The sequence below is a fragment of the Corythoichthys intestinalis genome, chromosome 17, assembly GCF_030265065.1.
Source record: "Corythoichthys intestinalis isolate RoL2023-P3 chromosome 17, ASM3026506v1, whole genome shotgun sequence".
NCBI classification, from domain to species: Eukaryota; Metazoa; Chordata; class Actinopteri; order Syngnathiformes; family Syngnathidae; genus Corythoichthys; species Corythoichthys intestinalis.
Window position 1 is genome coordinate 1891852 of NC_080411.1, and position 17464 is coordinate 1909315.

The 17464-nt window shown below is 44.9% G+C and overlaps 1 protein-coding gene across 5 annotated transcripts in view; it reads left to right on the forward strand.

Moving 5' to 3' along the window:
* The window catches only part of LOC130905870 (ras-specific guanine nucleotide-releasing factor 2-like), a 59648-nt gene that overhangs the window by 23859 nt on the left and 18325 nt on the right, over positions 1–17464 (forward strand). For 3 of the 5 annotated variants that reach the window (XM_057819618.1, XM_057819619.1, XM_057819621.1), the window contains 14 exons: positions 1268–1374; positions 3610–3757; positions 3820–3909; positions 3977–4230; positions 4308–4387; positions 4456–4649; positions 6517–6626; positions 6700–6818; positions 6876–7039; positions 10138–10204; positions 10272–10405; positions 13199–13281; positions 13355–13603; positions 16665–16757. In XM_057819618.1, coding sequence (XP_057675601.1) covers positions 1268–1374; positions 3610–3757; positions 3820–3909; positions 3977–4230; positions 4308–4387; positions 4456–4649; positions 6517–6626; positions 6700–6818; positions 6876–7039; positions 10138–10204; positions 10272–10405; positions 13199–13281; positions 13355–13603; positions 16665–16757 — 1892 coding nt within the window. Of the gene's footprint in view, positions 1–1267; positions 1375–3554; positions 3758–3819; positions 3910–3976; positions 4231–4307; positions 4388–4455; positions 4650–6516; positions 6627–6699; positions 6819–6875; positions 7040–10137; positions 10205–10271; positions 10406–13198; positions 13282–13354; positions 13604–16664; positions 16758–17464 lie in introns of all 5 variants that reach the window. The other 2 variants (XM_057819622.1, XM_057819620.1) reach the window with 2 other exon arrangements.

Consider the following 17464-nt stretch of genomic DNA (forward strand, 5'->3'; position numbering starts at 1 on the left):
AGCGGCCGCCTGATGTAAACGGAGCTTTTGCAGTGAAAATTCTGAGAATATGTGCTTAAACCCCCTAATTCTTTATAGATATGGACTTAAAACAGTCTCACTTCTTGGTTAACAGCAACAACAACAAAAAATCTGTGCAGTTAGCATTTATTTTACATAAATATGTCGAAGTACAATGCTAGTCTGTTAGTAAATGTAGCTAGCGCCCGCCTGATGTAAACAGAGCTTTTTTGGAGAAAATTCTTGTGAATAAATGCTTAAATCCCCAAATTCTTTATAGATATGGACGTAAAACAGTCTCGATTCTTGGTTAACAGCAAAAAAAGAAATCCGTGCAGTTAGCATTTATTTTACGTAAATATGTCGAGGTACAATGCTTGTCTGTTAGTGAATGTAGCTAGCAGCCTGCTGATGTAAACAGAGCTTTTTTGGAGAAAATTCTTGTGAATAAATGCTTAAATCCCCAAATTCTTTATAGATATGGACGTAAAACAGTCTTGATTCTTGGTTAAGAGCAAAAGAAACCATGCAGGTAGCATGTATTTTACGTAAATATGTCGAAGTACTATGCTAGTCTGTTAGCAAATGTAGCTAGCGGCCGCCTGATGTAAACAGAGCTTTTCCAGTGAAAATTCTTGTGAATAAATGTTTAAATTCCCGAATTCTTTATAGATATGGACGTAAAACAGTCTTGATTCTTGGTTAAGAGCAAAAGAAACCATGCAGGTAGCATGTATTTTACGTAAATATGTCGAAGTACTATGCTAGTCTGTTAGCAACGGTAGCTAGCGGCCGCCTGATGTAAACAGAGCTTTTCCAGTGAAAATTCTTGTGAATAAATGTTTAAATTCCCGAATTCTTTATGGACGTAAAACAGTCTCGATTCTTGGTCAAAAGCAAAAAAAAAAACATGCAGTTAGCATTTATTTTACGTAAATATTGCGAACAACGATGCCCATGCAGTAGCAGCTAATTTCTCCCATTGATTTTTTTCACAACGTTTCAAAATGCATGCATGGTACGAAAAATATAATAATGACCTTGAATCCTCGAACAAATCACTCCTGAGACAATCTTCTTGTTTTTATGCCGTACAGCTTTCGTTCTTTTTCAACAGAAATCCGGCGTTAGCTCGCTGCGTGCGTGTGTTTGTGAATTGCTCCTTTTGACGTGGGTGGCCCCCGACTTGAATGCGAGGCGCAGCGCATGACCAATCTGACCCGTCAATACATTATGAAGTCTATGGTTAATGCTTGTGTGTGTGCAGCACTACTTCCTGGTGATTTTCGGCCACGACGGTCAGAAGCCTCTGGAGCTTCGCACGGACGAGGAAGCTGACCGCAACGAGTGGGTGGACTGCATACAGCAGGCCAGGTGACATCACATACACAAAGAAAACGGCGCAACTACAGTATACAGTGGTACCCCTACTTACGAAATGACTTGGTTGTGGAAGTAGTTTCTTAACTTGAATATTCTGTAAGTAGCAACGCATTTTCCATGTAAATGCCCTAATCTGTTCCAAACCCCCCAAAATTCCCAGATAAATCTTTTATAATGCAAAAAGAATTTGAAACAAACACATGTTACAATTAGAGTATTGCACAATAAACATCAGAGTTGTGTATAATGTAAGAAAAGAAGAATAAAGAATCAAAGCTAACCCTAAGCATGCTGCTGAAGGACATGACCCGTTCGCGTCTCTAAACCAATGAATACACTGAATTTAGTTGTTATTGCCACTTCTGGCAGAAATTGGATTCAGCTTTGTGTAATCTAGCACTTGACTTTGCAATCATATGATATATGATTTTTTGAGCGCATGATGATGACCAAACAAAAAGGTGGCGAAGAAGGTAAAAATAGATGAACGAGCGAGACAGAAGGCCGGAGTGTGATGTAAGTCCGTAAAGCACAGCCGTGACCTAAATGTGAACTGCTGCGAGGGCAACACACAAACACAAGCACACGCATGCGCGTGTGCCATATAAAAATGTAACAGCGGAATGTTGTGCTGATGTGGAATGTTTTGAGCATTAGCAGCGCATGACGTTTAAAGCAAATGAACAAATAAGTCAACATGAAGTGACCCGAAATCAAAAATGGCCCAAAATCAACAGCAAATGAAAAGGAAGTGACACATAAAGGCCTGTAGATGAATAGCAAATTACTCAAATTAATAGGATGTGACCTGTAAATCTCCTCCCACCGATAAAGGTGACTTAAAACCAACAGGAAGTAACCCATAAATACCCAAATTTACAGGAGGTGAACTGCAAATGCCAATAAATTAAAAGCAATTGACCCGAAATCAATAGGAAATGACCCGTAAATATCCCAAAATCAACAGGAAGTGACTTGTAAATGTCACCAAATTATGGTAAATGGTGTTATACTTATATAGCGCTTTTCCACCTTTCAAGGCGCTCAAAGCGCTTTTTGACCCAAAATCAACAGGAAATGACCCGTAAATGCCCCAAAATTAGCAGGAAGTGTCCTTTAAATGCCACCAATTTAAAAGCAATTGACCCGAAATCAACAGGAAATAACCCATTAATATCCCAAAATCAACAGCAAGTGACCCACAAATGCCCCATTAACAGGAAGTGACCCGAAATCAATAAGTGACCCGTAAATGCCCTAAAATGACCAGGAAGTGACCTGTAAATGCCACCAAATTAAAACCAATTGACCTGAACTCAACAGGAAATGACCCGTGAATGCCCCAAAATCAACAGGAAGTGACCCACAAATGCCCCATTAACAGGAAGTGACCCAAAATCTCCAAGAAGTGACCAGTTAATGCCCTAAAATGAACAAGAAGTGACCCGTAAATGCCACCAAATTAAAGGCAGTTGATCTGAAACCAACAGGAAGTGACCCACAAATGCCCCATTAACAGGAAGTGACCCAAAATCAATAAGTGACCCGTAAATGCCCTAAAATTAACAGGAAGTGACCTGTAAATGTCACCAAATTAAAACCAATTGACCTGAAATCAACAGGAAATGACCCGTGAATGCCCCAGAATCAACAGGAAGTCACCCACAAATGCCCCATTAACAGGAAGTCACCCAAAATCTCCAAGAAGTGACCAGTTAATGCCCTAAAATTAACAGGAAGTGACCCGTAAATGCCACCAAATTAAAGGCAGTTGATCTGAAACCAACAGGAAGTGACCCACAAATGCACCATTAACAGGAAGTGACCCAAAATCAATAAGTAACCCGTAAATGCCCTAAAATTAACAGGAAGTGACCTGTAAATGTCACCAAATTAAAATCAATTGACCTGAAATCAACAGGAAATGACCCGTGAATGCTCCAGAATCAACAGGAAGTGACCCACAAATGCCCCATTAACAGGAAGTGATCCAAAAACAAAAAGAAGTGACCCGGGAATGTCCCAAAATCAACAGGAAGTGACCCAAATCTCTCAAAATCAATTGAAAATGACCCAAACTCACGAACTCATTGGCTGCCATTGTCCAATCCATTTGAAATGAAAGGGCTGGCATGGATGTCTACTATTGACAAACTCATTTCAATTCACAGCAAAAAGGCCATTGTCAACGGCGCTTAAACTGCTGTTTGTTGTGCGCCGGCTCAGCTACTCGGACGTCCTGGCGGAGCGCGAGATCCTGATGCAGAAGTACATTCACCTGGTGCAGATCACGGAGACGGAGAAGATCGCCGCCAATCAGCTGCGCGCGCAGCTGGAGGAGCAGGACGGTGAGATCGAGAGGCTGAAGGCCGAGGTGAGACTTTCACGTGGCGCCGACGCGACGCAGCGGCTAACCAGCGCGTGCGTGGCTTCTAGATCGTGCTGCTCAACAGGAGCAAGGAGCGAACTCTGGCCGGCAACAGCGTCCTGGATGAGGAGGACCCTGACATCAAGAAGATCAAGAAGGTACGCGTGCTCTGTACTCTGAGTGGCCCTTGTCCGGTGTTTGAACGGGAGCGTTTTTGCGGCGCAGGTGCAGAGCTTCATGCGCGGCTGGCTGTGCCGGAGGAAATGGAAGCTGATCGTGCAGGACTACATCTGCTCGCCGCACGCCGAGAGCATGCGCAAGCGCAACCACATCGTCTTCAACATGGTGGAGGCCGAGAGCGAGTACGTCAACCAGCTGTCCGTCCTGGTCAACTGCTTCCTGCGACCGCTGCGCATGGCCGCCAGCTCCAAGAAACCGCCCGTCAGCCACCACGACGTCAGCAGCATCTTCCTCAACAGGTGCCAAAATCGCACCGGCGTCCGGAACCGCGACGGCGGGCTGACGAGCCTTGTCCTCGTCTTGTGGTTTTGTCCAGCGAGACCATCATGTTCCTGCACCAGATCTTCCACCAGGGCCTCAACGCTCGTATGGCCAACTGGCCCACCCTCGTCCTCGGTCAGTCCTCCCTCCGTGGTCCGTTTTGTCCCGCATTTCTTTTCACGTGTCGCCGCGCACGCCCGCAGCGGACCTGTTCGACATCCTCCTGCCCATGTTGAACATCTACCAGGAGTTTGTGCGCAACCACCAGTACAGCCTTCAGGTTCTGGCCAACTGCAAGCAAAACCGCGACTTTGACAAGCTCCTCAAGCAGTACGAGGCCAACGCCGCCTGCGAGGGACGCATGCTGGAGACCTTCCTCACCTACCCCATGTTCCAGGTACTAACTCACCACTGACAGCGATAGACATTCATTCAATTTTCATGTTTCTTCGAAATATTTACAGTAGATGACTGCCAACCCACCTAGTCAAAATGAATTGGACATCTATGGTCGTCAATTCAAAAAAACATATACGAGGTATCCAAAAACAAGTTTTTTTTAAACTGGAAATGCAATTTCTGGAGAAATTACTCCAGAAATTACTCCTTTGCTGTGTAGAGATGCAGATTGTAGCCCCGCCCAGGTTGGTTTTGGGAAATTTGGGGGACACGTCCTGCTCATATCAGGTCATTTGGGGACATTTGGGGGACACACGTCCTGGTCATATGCAGTCATTTGGAGGCATTTGGGGGTGGGGGCGGGGGGGTTGTTCCTGGTCATATCAGGTCATTTGGGGGGGCGTGTCCTGGTCATATCAGGTCATTTGGGGACATTTTTGGGGCGTGTCCTGGTCATACCAGGTCATTTGGTGACATTTGGGGGGCGTGTCCTGGTCATATCAGGTCATTTGGGGGGCGTGTCCTAGTCATATCAGGTCATTTGGGAAAATTTGGTGGACGTATCCTGGTCATATCAGGTCATTTGGGGGGCGTGTCCCTGTCATATCAGGTCATTTGGGGACATTTTTGGGGCGTGTCCTGGTCATATCAGGTCATTTAGGGACATTTGGGGGCGTGTCCTGGTCATATCAGGTCATTTGGGGGGCGTGTCCTAGTCATATCAGGTCATTTGGGGACATTTTTGGGGCGTGTCCTGGTCATATCAGGTCATTTGGGGACATTTGGGGGGGCGTGCCCTGGTCATATCAGGTCATTTGGGGGCGTGTCCTAGTCATATTAGATCATTTGGGGAAATTTGGTGGGCGTGTCCTGGTCATATCAGGTCATTTGGGGGGCGTGTCCTAGTCATATCTGGTCATTTGGGGACGTTACGGGGGCGTTGGGGACGTTACGGGGGCGTGTCCTGGTCATATCAGGTTATTTGGGGGGCGTGTCCTAGTCATATCTGGTCATTTGGGGACGTTACGGGGGCGTTGGGGACGTTACGGGGGCATGTCCTGGTCATATCAGGTCATTTGGGGGGCGTGTCCTGGTCATATCAGGTCATTTGGGGGCGTGTCCTAGTCATATCAGGTCATTTTGAGGACACGTCCTATTGATATCTGGTCATTTCCTGTTGATTTGGGGACATTTGTGTTTTTGCCATTGAAAATGAATAGGAAATTTGGACATCCATGGCGGTCAATGGCATCGACTTCCATACGCGTCAATGGAATCAGGGTCATTTGGGGCACACATCCTATTGATATCTGTTCATGTGCTGTTGATTTGGGGACATTTGGGGGACACGTCCAGGTCATATCAGGTCATTTGGGGACATTTGGGTGACACGTCCTATTGATATCTAGACTTGAACCCCATTGAGATGCTGTGGCATGACCTAAAGACAGCGATTCATGTCAGACATCCCAGGAATCTGACTGAACGTAGAGAAGAATGGGCCAAGATTAGTTCTGATAGTTCTTATTTTTCCCCCTTCTGTCATTGTTTACATACTATCCTCACTAAAATATGAAAACCTATAAATGTTGGGGTGGTTTTAGGTAAAGCAGACACTGTTTTTTCATCTGTATGATTTTGATACGACCACATTTGATGGTGATTTTATGCAGAAATGTGACAAATTCCAAAAGGTTCAGATACTTTTTCATACCACTCTAGAGGAGACCAACAGTGCAAAATAGTGGGGGGAAAAAAGAAAATACATATACAGTGATCCCTTGTTTTTTGTGATTAATAGGGACCAGAACCCGCCGCGATAAATCAAAAACCACAAAGTAGCCTGATATTGTTTGTGTGTTCAGATTCCCCGCTACATCATCACTCTTCACGAGCTGCTGGCTCACACGCCGCACGAACACGTGGAGAGAAACAGTTTACATTTTGCCAAGTCCAAGCTGGAAGAACTGTCAAAGTACGAATCTTTCGCCGACGCTTCGGTTGCCCTTCTTCTTCTTCAAAGTCTGACGTCTCACTCGCTCTCTCAGGATGATGCACGACGAGGTGAGCGACACGGAGAACATCCGCAAAAACCTGGCCATCGAGAGGATGATCGTGGAGGGCTGCGACATCCTGCTGGACACCAGCCAGACTTTTGTCCGACAAGGTGGGCGCCTCGACGGGAATCCCCGCCGTCCGAAAAGTTGATTTGGCCGCTTGGCAGGTTCACTCATCCAGTTGCCGTCCGGCGGCGAGCGCGGGATGCTGAGCAAAGTGCGTCTGGGCTCGCTGTCTCTGCGCAAGGAAGGCGAGCGCCAATGCTTCCTCTTCACCAAACACTTCCTCATCTGCACCAGGACGTCCGGAGGGAAGCTGCACTTGCTCAAGGTCAGAACAGGGTCATTAAAAAGCATTAAAAGTTTTTGTCCAAATTCAGGCCTTAAAAGCATGAAACGAAATGTTCAAGGTATTAGAAGTTAAATGTTTATTTAATGGTTTAAAAAAATTATCTTACATTATTTGAGTTTTCTGACATTATCAGGTAGCCAGGATAAGAGAACGTAAGATCCTTATGGGATAAGAGAGCCGATGCTATCGGTTACTCGATAACATCAGCTGATAAATGCATTTTAAAATGATATTGGATAATATCGACATTAGTTTTGGGCCAATATGCATGTCACCTTCAAAGTGAATGTAGTAGCCTCCTGCCTTTGTACAAGGGCTGGTCACGGCTTAGCACCGCAGTTTGCTCACAAGACAAAGTGACATTACCAAGCGACTATCTGCTCGAATACTATGGCAGAATGCAAAGCGGATGGTTTTCATAGATCCATTTCCCTAAATTACTGAAAGCTTTTGCGTGCGCGTTCGCGAGTGTGACGAGATGAGCCATTGTCCGATCGGCAGCTGTGTATTTTTTGAATGTTTCTCCCAGGAAAAAAGTCTCGATTCGATCCATCTGTGTAATACATTGCTGTATATGTATAATAATAATATGGCCAAAAATATTGGCACCCCTGCAATTCTGTCTGATAATGCTCCATTTCTCCCAGAAAATGATTGCAATTATAAATGCTTTGGTAGTAATATTTTCATTTATTTTTGCTTGCGATGGAAAAAAAACACAAAAGAGAATGGGGAAAACAATGTCATTAAAATTTTGCGCAAAACTCAAAAAATGGGCCGGATAAAAATTGTTGCCACCCTTTGAAAAATCATGTGATGCTTCTCTAATTTGTGTCATTAACACAGTGCTTCTCAATTATTTTCTGTCCCCCCCCCCCCCCCCCCCCCCCAAGGAAGACGTAAAAGTTTCACGCCCCCCCAAACTCTGTAAATATTATCATTTGTCTATAATATTACTGTTAAAAGTACGCCTCTGCCTCACATTGTATCCTTTTTTTTCTATTAGAGAAAATAACAGAGATCAACTTATAAAGTATAACTTTATTAACATTGTTTTGTTTGTAACAGAAAAGACTTAACGCGCATCAATTTGCCTGAATTTAAAAAAAAAAAGTCACATCCAAACTGTAAAAATACACTCAAGGTACATTTTTGACCATTTGATACTGAAAAATAAAATCAGTAAATAATAACAAGTTCAAATCGATTAGAAACATGAACTCATGAGGACAATATGCCAAAAAATTTGATCGAAAAAACAAAACTGAATAGAAGAAAAAAAAAATTGTCTTTGGACAGAAGGACACTTTTATTTTCACTGCTTGCTGCTCCCAGTATCACCTCCAGTTTGCAATGATGTGGGGTTATTTTGCACTGAGCATGTTAACAGTGCTCACTGGTTTACTGATATAACACTGGCAATATTCGGCACGTTTTCGCTGAAAAACAACCAAGTGGCTTATCAATGAGATTGGGGTCTAATGTCTTTAATTGGCATCTTAATTGATTTGGCTTCCGGCTGTCCGCTATAATCATTTTTAGACACAGTAAACAGTGGTCTTTCCTCATCTACCACTGTATTAAATGTCAAAGCCGAAAGGCAAACGGCCCGAAAAAGCGCATTCTCGGCGGCCGAGGGAGAACCGTGGGTGAGGGCAGTCGTCGTGACGATCCCAAGCCGAAAATGGCACTTCTCGGGCGGACACGTGAGAACCGGAGAAGACAGTGGGTCGCTGCGTGAGTCCGGCCGGAAAACGGCTTTCGAAAACGGCGCACGGCTCTCCAGCTCTTCATGAGTCTCTTCCGTGAATTTGTGTGCTCTTGCTTACTTCAAAAATACTGCGCGCACTTTGAAAATGAAAGCGCCACTGACACCTACTGAGTGGATGTGCAAGTACATTTTATTCTAGTACGGCAAAAAAAAAAAAAAAAAAAAAAAGTTCCCCGAGGTCACTCGCGCCACCCCTGGCATCGCTCTGCGCCCCTCTATTTGAGAAGTACTGTATTAACATCACCTGTTACTTACCTGTTGCACATAACAGGTAGTGGCAATAACTAAATCACACTTTCAGCCAGTTAAAATGGATTAAGATTGACTCAACCTCTGTCCTGTGTCCTTGTGTATACCACATTGAGCATGGAGAAAAGAAAGAAGACCAAAAAACTGTCTGAGGACGTGAGAAGCAAAATTGTGTAGAGCTTTTTATGGAAAAGGCATCAGGAAGGTTCCCTGATGTTCTGGGGTTGCTTTGCTGCCTCTGCCACTGGACTGCTTGACCGTGTGCATGGCATTATGAAGTCTGAAGACGACCAACAAATTTTGCAGCATAATGTAGGGCCCAGTGTGTGAAAACTGGGTTTCCCTCAGAGGTCATGGGTTTTCCAGTAGGACAATGACCCAAAACAAACTTCAAAAAGCACTAAAAAAGGGTTTGAGAGAAAGCACTGGAGACTTCTATAGTGGCCAAACCTGAATCCCATAGAACACCTGGGGAGAGATCTGAAAATGGCACCCTTCAAATCTCAGAGACCCGGAGCAGTTGGCCAAAGAAGAATGGTCGAAAATTCCAGCAGAGCACTGTAAGAAGCTCATTGATGGATACCGGAAGCGGTTGTTTGCAGTTATTTTGTCTAAAGGTTGTGCTACCAAGTATTAGAGTGTGGGTGCCAATACTTTTGTCTGGCCCATTTTTGGAGTTTTGTGTAAATTGATCATAATTTAACAAAAAAAAAAAATCATTCCATTTTGTGTTTTTTCATTGCAAGCGAAATAAATGAAGATCTTACTAAAAAAGCATTTGTAATTGCAATCATTTCCTGGAATAAATTGAGCATTATCTGACAGAATTGCAGGGGTGCCAATACTTTTGGCCAGCAGTGTATATTCATAGCGGATATGTGGAAAAATCAATAATAACGTGTCAGGTTAGAAAAAAAAAACCTTCCAAATGGATTGGACGTCAAGCGCCGTCAATTTCACTGAAACATGAGGTGGTCCTCTCAGTTTACACTAATTACTATTACCTTGCAGGTCATGAGTTAATTGTTTTTCAGTTTTGGACGTTTTGTGTGTCCAGCAAGGCGGCGCCTTGTCCCTGATGGAGTGCACGCTGATCGAGGAAGCGGACACGGGCGACGAGGACTGTGAGCGTCTTTCGCCGACTTTTTTGCCGTCGCCAAGGACTCTGTGCCAGATACATGTCATTCGCAGCGGTGGCGGGGCAAGGCCTCGGGCACTTGGAGTTCAAAATGTTTTTGGAGCCTCCCGACGGGCAGGCCTTCTCGGTGGTTCTGCTGGCTCCTTCGCGCCAGGAGAAGGCAGCCTGGACCAGCGACATCAGCCAGGTGTGTAGTATCAATGATAGATATCGCACGTATATAGAACTAGATGCGAAATTCACGCTGTGAGCCAATGGGGACAGCCGTTATCACTTGTTGGCCATTTTGTGTCGGTGCCATTCTATAAACATAACATCACAGTGGTATGAAAAAGTATCTGAACCTTTTGGAATTTCTCGCATTCCTGCATAAAATCACCATCAAGTATGATCTGATCTTTGTCAAAATCACACAGATGAAAATACAGTGTCTGCTTTAACTAAAACCAACCAAACATTAATAGGTTTTCATATTTTAATAGGGGTAGCATAAAAAAATGACGGAAGGGGGGAAAAATAAGTAAGTGAACCCTCTGCCTAAGGAGACTTAAAGAGCAATTAAAACCAATTTTTACCAAACATTTTAAGTCAGGTGTGTGCCCAATCACTGATGAGTGGTTTAAAGGTGCCCTGCCCCCTATAAAACACACACTTGGTTATAAATGTCTTGATGAGAAGTAGTGTCTGATGTGCATCATGGCTGAGTCAAAAGAGCTGTCTGAAGACCTGCGATCAAGGATTGTTAATTTGTATAAAGCTGGGAAAGGATACAAAAGCATCTCTAAAAGTCTGGATGTTCATCAATCGACAGTCAGAAAAGTTGTCTACAAATGGAGAGAGTTTGGCACTGTTGCGAGTGGCCATCCACCAAAGATGACGCCAGGAGTTCCGCGCAGAATACTCCGAGAGGTAAAAAAGAACCCTAGAGTGTCTGCCAAAGACTTTCAGAAATCACTAGTACAGTCCAATATCTCTGTGCACACATCAATTATATAGCCAAGAATGGTGTTCATGAGAGGACTCCACGGAGGAAGCCACTGCTGTCTAAAAAAAACCCATTGTTGCTCGTTTAATGTTCGCAAAAATGCACCTGGACACTTCACAGACGCTTTGGCGAAATATTTGTGGACTGATGAAACCAAAGTTGAAGGGTTTAGGAGTAACACACAACGTCATGAGTGGAGGAAAATGGAACAGCTCACCAACATCTACACCTCATCCCCACCGTGAAACATGGAGGAGGGAGCATCATGGTTTGGGGCTGTTTTGCTGCCTCAGGGCCTGGACAACTTGCAATTATTAATGGAAGAATGAATTCAAACGTTTATCAGGATGTTTTGCAGAAAAACCTGAAGCCGTCTGTCAAACGGTTGAAGCTAAAAAGAGGATGGATGCTGAAACAAGACAATGACCCAAAACACAGAAGTAAATCAACTTCAGAATGGTTTCAGTAGGACAAAATACACGTTCTGGAGTGGCCAAGTCAAAGTCCAGACTTGAACCCCGTTGAGATGCTGTGGCATGACCTAAAGACAGCGACTGAACTACCGCAGTTTTGTAAACACGAATGGGCCAAGATTAGTCCTGATCGATGTGCTAGACTGATCTGTAGCTACAGGAAGTGTATGGTTGATGTTATTGCTGTCAAAGGTGGGGCTACAAAATATTAAATGTGATGGTACACTTACTTATTTTTCCCCCTTCTGTCATTGTTTGCATACTGTCCTCATTAAAATATGAAAACCTATAAATGTTTGGGTGATTTTAGTTAAAGCAGACACTGTTTTTACATCTGTGTGATTTTGACAAAGATCAGATCACATTTGATGGGGATTTTGTTCAAAAATGTGAGAAATTCCAAAAAGTTCAGATACTTTTTCTGACCACTGTATGTGTGATATCTGTTGGTGGAATTTGACCTTCTAGCCCAGGGGTGTCAAACCAGTTCCACAAATGGTCAAAAGGGTCCTGGATTTCATTTCAACCAAGACTGAGCAAACAGATTTACCAATGAATTTTCTGCTGAAACAAGCAGCACCTGACTGTAATCAACTGATTACACTTGTATGAGATCAGTTGAGTGATAAGATGAACTCTTGATTGGTTGGAACGAAATCCAGATCCAGCCAGCGCGCTAGCGCAATTCCAACGACCTGGGCCGCGGCCATCCCAACAACATGGCCAAAAGGCTAAACTCCACGCGCTCACATTAGTTTTAACCACTTGTAGTAACTCCATTTCAAAGGCCGGAAAAAGGTTTCGAAACACAAGTTGACAATTTATTCCAAGTCAGCAGCAACAAACAAGCACAGCATATCCACAACTATTTATATATTTCAATCTATTTGCTTTCTATTCCTCTTGTGCTTTATCTCCATAGTAGTAGTATTTTTTATTTCTTAAACGTTATTTGTTTTTTATTCTATTCGTGATTAATTGCGATTTTTATCTATAATTTGATTTCCTGGTTAGATTGTATTTGTTTTTACGTCGTATTTATTTAATGTTTAATGTTCCGAAAATCTTCGCAAACTACACTCTACCCAACTATTGCGTAAATCCGACAAAGTCAGTCTACAAAAGAATTAGAACTGATCAAAACATTGAAGACATGAAAAAAGATCTCTCAGCTCAAGACTGGGATGATGTTTATAATGCAAACTTATGGCTGCTTTATGAATACACTTCAGCATATTTACGACAAACACTGCCCAGCGTCCCGGGCTGCAGGGGGACGGGTATTGATAAGCATATGCTTTTTCCCGTCTGCCTTTGTCTGTCATCGGTCTCTTTGGGCAAATTATTCCACATTTTGTAACTGTCAATGATACCGATGATGATGACAATAAACATTTCATTCATTCATTCATTCATTCATTCATGTGATCTTTATGATCTTCATGTGACGTACAGCACTTTGAATTGCCTCGTGTTGAATTGTGCTATATGAATAAATTTGCCTTGCCTTTTTATCTATCAGTGCATCGACAACATCCGCTGCAACGGACTGATGACCAGCGTCTTTGAGGAGAACTCCAAAGTGTCGGTGCCACACATGATCAAGTGAGACGCCGGGCCAAAGAGTAAGAGTTTTATTTGGAGCATGCGCTCTGACGCCCCCTCCTGGCGTCGTCAGGTCAGACGCCCGGCTGCACAAGGACGACGTGGACATCTGCTTCAGCAAGACGCTCAACTCCTGCAAAGTTCCACAGATCCGCTACGCCAGCGTGGAGCGGCTGTTGGAGCGCCTGACCGACCTGCGCTTCCTCTCCATCGACTTCCTCAACACCTTCCTGCACACCTACCGCATCTTCACCAGCGCCGCCGTCGTCATCCGCAAGCTGGCGCACATATACAGGCAGCCTTTCACGTCCATACCCGTCAGGTAGGAACGCCTGCCGTTTGACCCTTGAGCCGCTAATGCCCAAAAACAATGGACGTCTCGTTAATGGAGATTAGCGATGTGGCTTTGAGACGCTAACATTTGCCGTGTCGACGTGGTGTGTTTCGGGAGTGCCAAAATGAAATCTAGAACGGAAATAAATACATCAAAATTTGAACAAGCAAATACAAGATGAAGGAAATGGAAATTGAAATAAATACTTCAAAATTTGACATAACATAACTCCAAGAAAAAATTTACAATCCCTCAATATATTTCCAGTGGAACATTGGACGCACGAAAGTATCATTATTTTGGACAATAATTTGACTCGAATTGCCACACTATCAACATGAGGTGACCAGAATTCATCGGGAAGTGACCCGGAAATGCCCCCAAATCAACAGGGAGTGACTGAAAATCAATAGAAAGTATCCGAAATAAAGAGGAAGTGAACTGGAAATGCCCCAAAATCAGCAAAAAGTCACCTAAAAGCAATAGGAAGTGACCCGGAAATGACCCCAAATCAATAGGAAGTGACTGAAAAGCCACAGGAAGTGACCCAAAACAAGACGTGACCCTGAATGAACAGGAAGGTAATCAGAAATGCCCCCCAAAAAATAGGAAGTGACCCAGAAATGCCACAAAATGACCACCAAAAAAGATCTGTAAATGCCCCAAAATTTACAGAAAGTGACACAAAATCAATAGAAAGTGAAGATTAATAGGAAATGTACAAAAAAATCAACAGTCCATCCATCCATCATCTTCCGCTTGCTCTGGGTTTGGGTCGCGGGGGCAGCAGCTGTAACAGGAAAGCCCAGACTTCCCTCTCCCCAGCCACTTCAACAAACTCCTCCGGCGGGATCCCAAGGCGTTCCCAGGCCAGCCGGGAGACATTGTCTCTCCAACGTGTCCTGGTTCGTCCCCGGGGCCTCCCGCCGGTGGGACATGCCCGGAACACCTCTCCAGGGAGGTGTCCAGGAGGCATCCAAACCAGATGCCCAAGCCACCTCAGCTGGCTCCTCTCAGTGCGGAGGAGTAGCAGCTCGACGCCGAGTCCCGCACAGATGACGGAGCTTCTCACCCTATCTCTAAGGGAGAGCCCGACACCTTGCGGAGGAAACTCATTTCGGCCGCTTGTATCCGGGATCTTGTTCTTTCGGTCACGGCCCACAGCTCGTAACCATAGGTGAGGGTAGGAACGTAGATTGACTGGAAAATCAAGAGCGTCGCCTTTTGGCTCAGCTCCTTCTTCACCACTACGGACCAGTGCAGAGTCCGCATGACTGCAGATGCTGCACCGATCCGCCTGTCGATCTCCCGCTCCCTCCTACCCTCACTCGTGAACAAGACTCCAAGATACTTGAACTCCTTCACTTGGGGCAGGATCTCATCCCCGACCCGGAGAGGGCACTCCACTCTTTTCTGACTGAGGACCATGATCTCTGATTTGGAGGTGCTGATCTTCATCCCGACCGCTTCACACTCAACTGCGAACCGCTCCAGTGAGAGTTGGAAGTCACGGCTTGATGAATCGAACAGCATCACATCATCTGCAAAAAGCAGAGATCACCAAACCGGACCCTCTCAACGCTTCGGCTGCGCCTAGAAATTCTGTCCATAAAAATTATGAACAGAATCGCCGACAAAGGGTAGCCTTGGCGGAGTCCAACCCTCACTGGGAACGAATGCGACTTACTGCCAGCAATGCACCGATCCGCCTGTCGATCTCCCGCCCCCTCCTACCCTCCTCGTGAACAAGACCCCAAGATACTTGAACTCCTCCATTTGGGACAGGATCTCATCCCCGACCCGGAGAGGGCACTCCACCCTTTTCCGACTGAGGACCATGGTCTCTGATTTGAAGGTGCAGATCTTCATCCCGACCGCTTCACACTCGACTGCGAACCACTCCAGTGAGAGTTGGAGGTCACGACTTGATGAAGCCAACACCACCACGTCATCTGCAAAAAGCAGAGATGCAATGCTGAGGTCACCAAACCCGACCCCCTCAACACTTTGGCTGCACCTAGAAATTCTGTCCAGAGAAATTATGAACAGAATCAGCGACAAAGGGTAGCCTTGGTGGAGTCCAACCCTCACTGGGAACGAATGCGACTTACTGGCAGCAATGCACCGATGCGTCTGTCGATCTTCCACTCCCTCCTACCCTCACTCGTGAACAAGAACCCAAGATACTTGAACTCCTCCACTTGGGGCAGGATCTCATCCCCGACCCGGGGAGGGCACTCCACCCTTTTCCGACTGAGGACCATCGTCCTGATTTGAAAGTGCTGATCTTCATCCCGACCGCTTCACACTTTAAACCGCTCCAGTGAGAGTTTGAGGTCACGGCTTGATGACACCAACAGCACCACATCATCTGCAAAAAGCAGAGATGCAATGCTGAGTTCACCAAACCGGACCCTCTCAAGGCTTCGGTTGCGCCTAAAAATTCTGTCCATAAAAGTTATGAACAGAATCGGCGACATAGGGCAGCTTTGGCGTAGTCCAACCCTCACTGGGAACGAATGCGACTTACTGCTGGCAATGCGGACCAAACTCTGACACCGGTCGTACAGAGACCGAACAGCCCTTACCAAGGGGCTCGGTACCCCGTACTCCCGGAGCACACCCAATAGGACTTCCCGAGGCACACCGTCGAACACCTTCTCCAGATCCACAAAGCACATGTAGACTTCCATGTAGCGAACTTCCATGCACCCTCAAGGACCCTGCCGAGGGTGCAGAGCTGGTCCGCTTTGAAATCAAAATAAAATTAAAACTTCAATGACCTTGTCACTTGTAGATGTCCAATCCGTTTGAAGTGGGAGGGTTAGCAGCGAATGAACATTTGTTGCTAACCTCCCACTTCAAATGAATTGGACATCTAGCACCATCAATAGCCAAAGAGTTAATTTTGGCACTCCTGGATCTCAGAAGTGATTGGCTAAAGACTGAACTAAAGCAGCGGACATGCGATCTGATGCGTCGCTCCCAGTTTGGTGCCCATCTTCATCTTCATTTTCATCTTCCTCCTCCTCCTGACGCGGGCGCTCAGGATCGAGCAGCACTCGTGCGACCGTCTGTCCGTCATGTCTTTGTGTCCCGACTACACTCTGAAGATCACTCAACTTGCTCTGGATCAGTCCAAGTAATCCTCTCTAGTCAGTTTTTCGGTGTCCTGCCTAGACCCCTGGTAGCACTCGTTCCGAGAACGGTCTGTCAGCGACTTGCGAGATGGGCGCTTCTGGAAATGAGGGCGTCACTGTTGGTTAGTGCTGCAGCGATTAATCAATTAATTTGAGTAATTTGTTTAGAAAAAAGATTTGAATACAAATTTGCTGCTTCGAGTATTCGTTTAATTAAAGTGGTGTTGTGATGGTTTGTTTTGAAAGTGTTTGCATTCAGTTTTATTGATTTGGGTGGATACACTGCCATCTGGTATCAACAGTGAATATGACATTCAAGCTGCTCCCTGTTAAGACCAACATAAGCTAAGTTTTTATTTGAGCAAATGTTTTTTAATGCATTCGTAATTTAGTTTTTGGGGGGAATATGTGTTTGAAACATTTATTAAGAGCATTGTTTAAAAAAAAAAAAAAAATTGCATTTTATAGCATTTAAGCTAGCGGCCTTTTGCTATGTGTTTTCCAAAATTTCCAGGTTCGCGGTGAATCAGTAACAGGCACACTTTTGTTCAATAGACGATGTTTATTGATTAGAAAATGCAGAATAAATGAGATTCATTGATTACAATCTCACAAGAGCAAGCAACAAGTATCAAAAACAAGCATAACAAATGTCAACGATGACGCTAGATTTGAGTTTGTCAACCCCAGAATCCCCGCGCTACGTTAC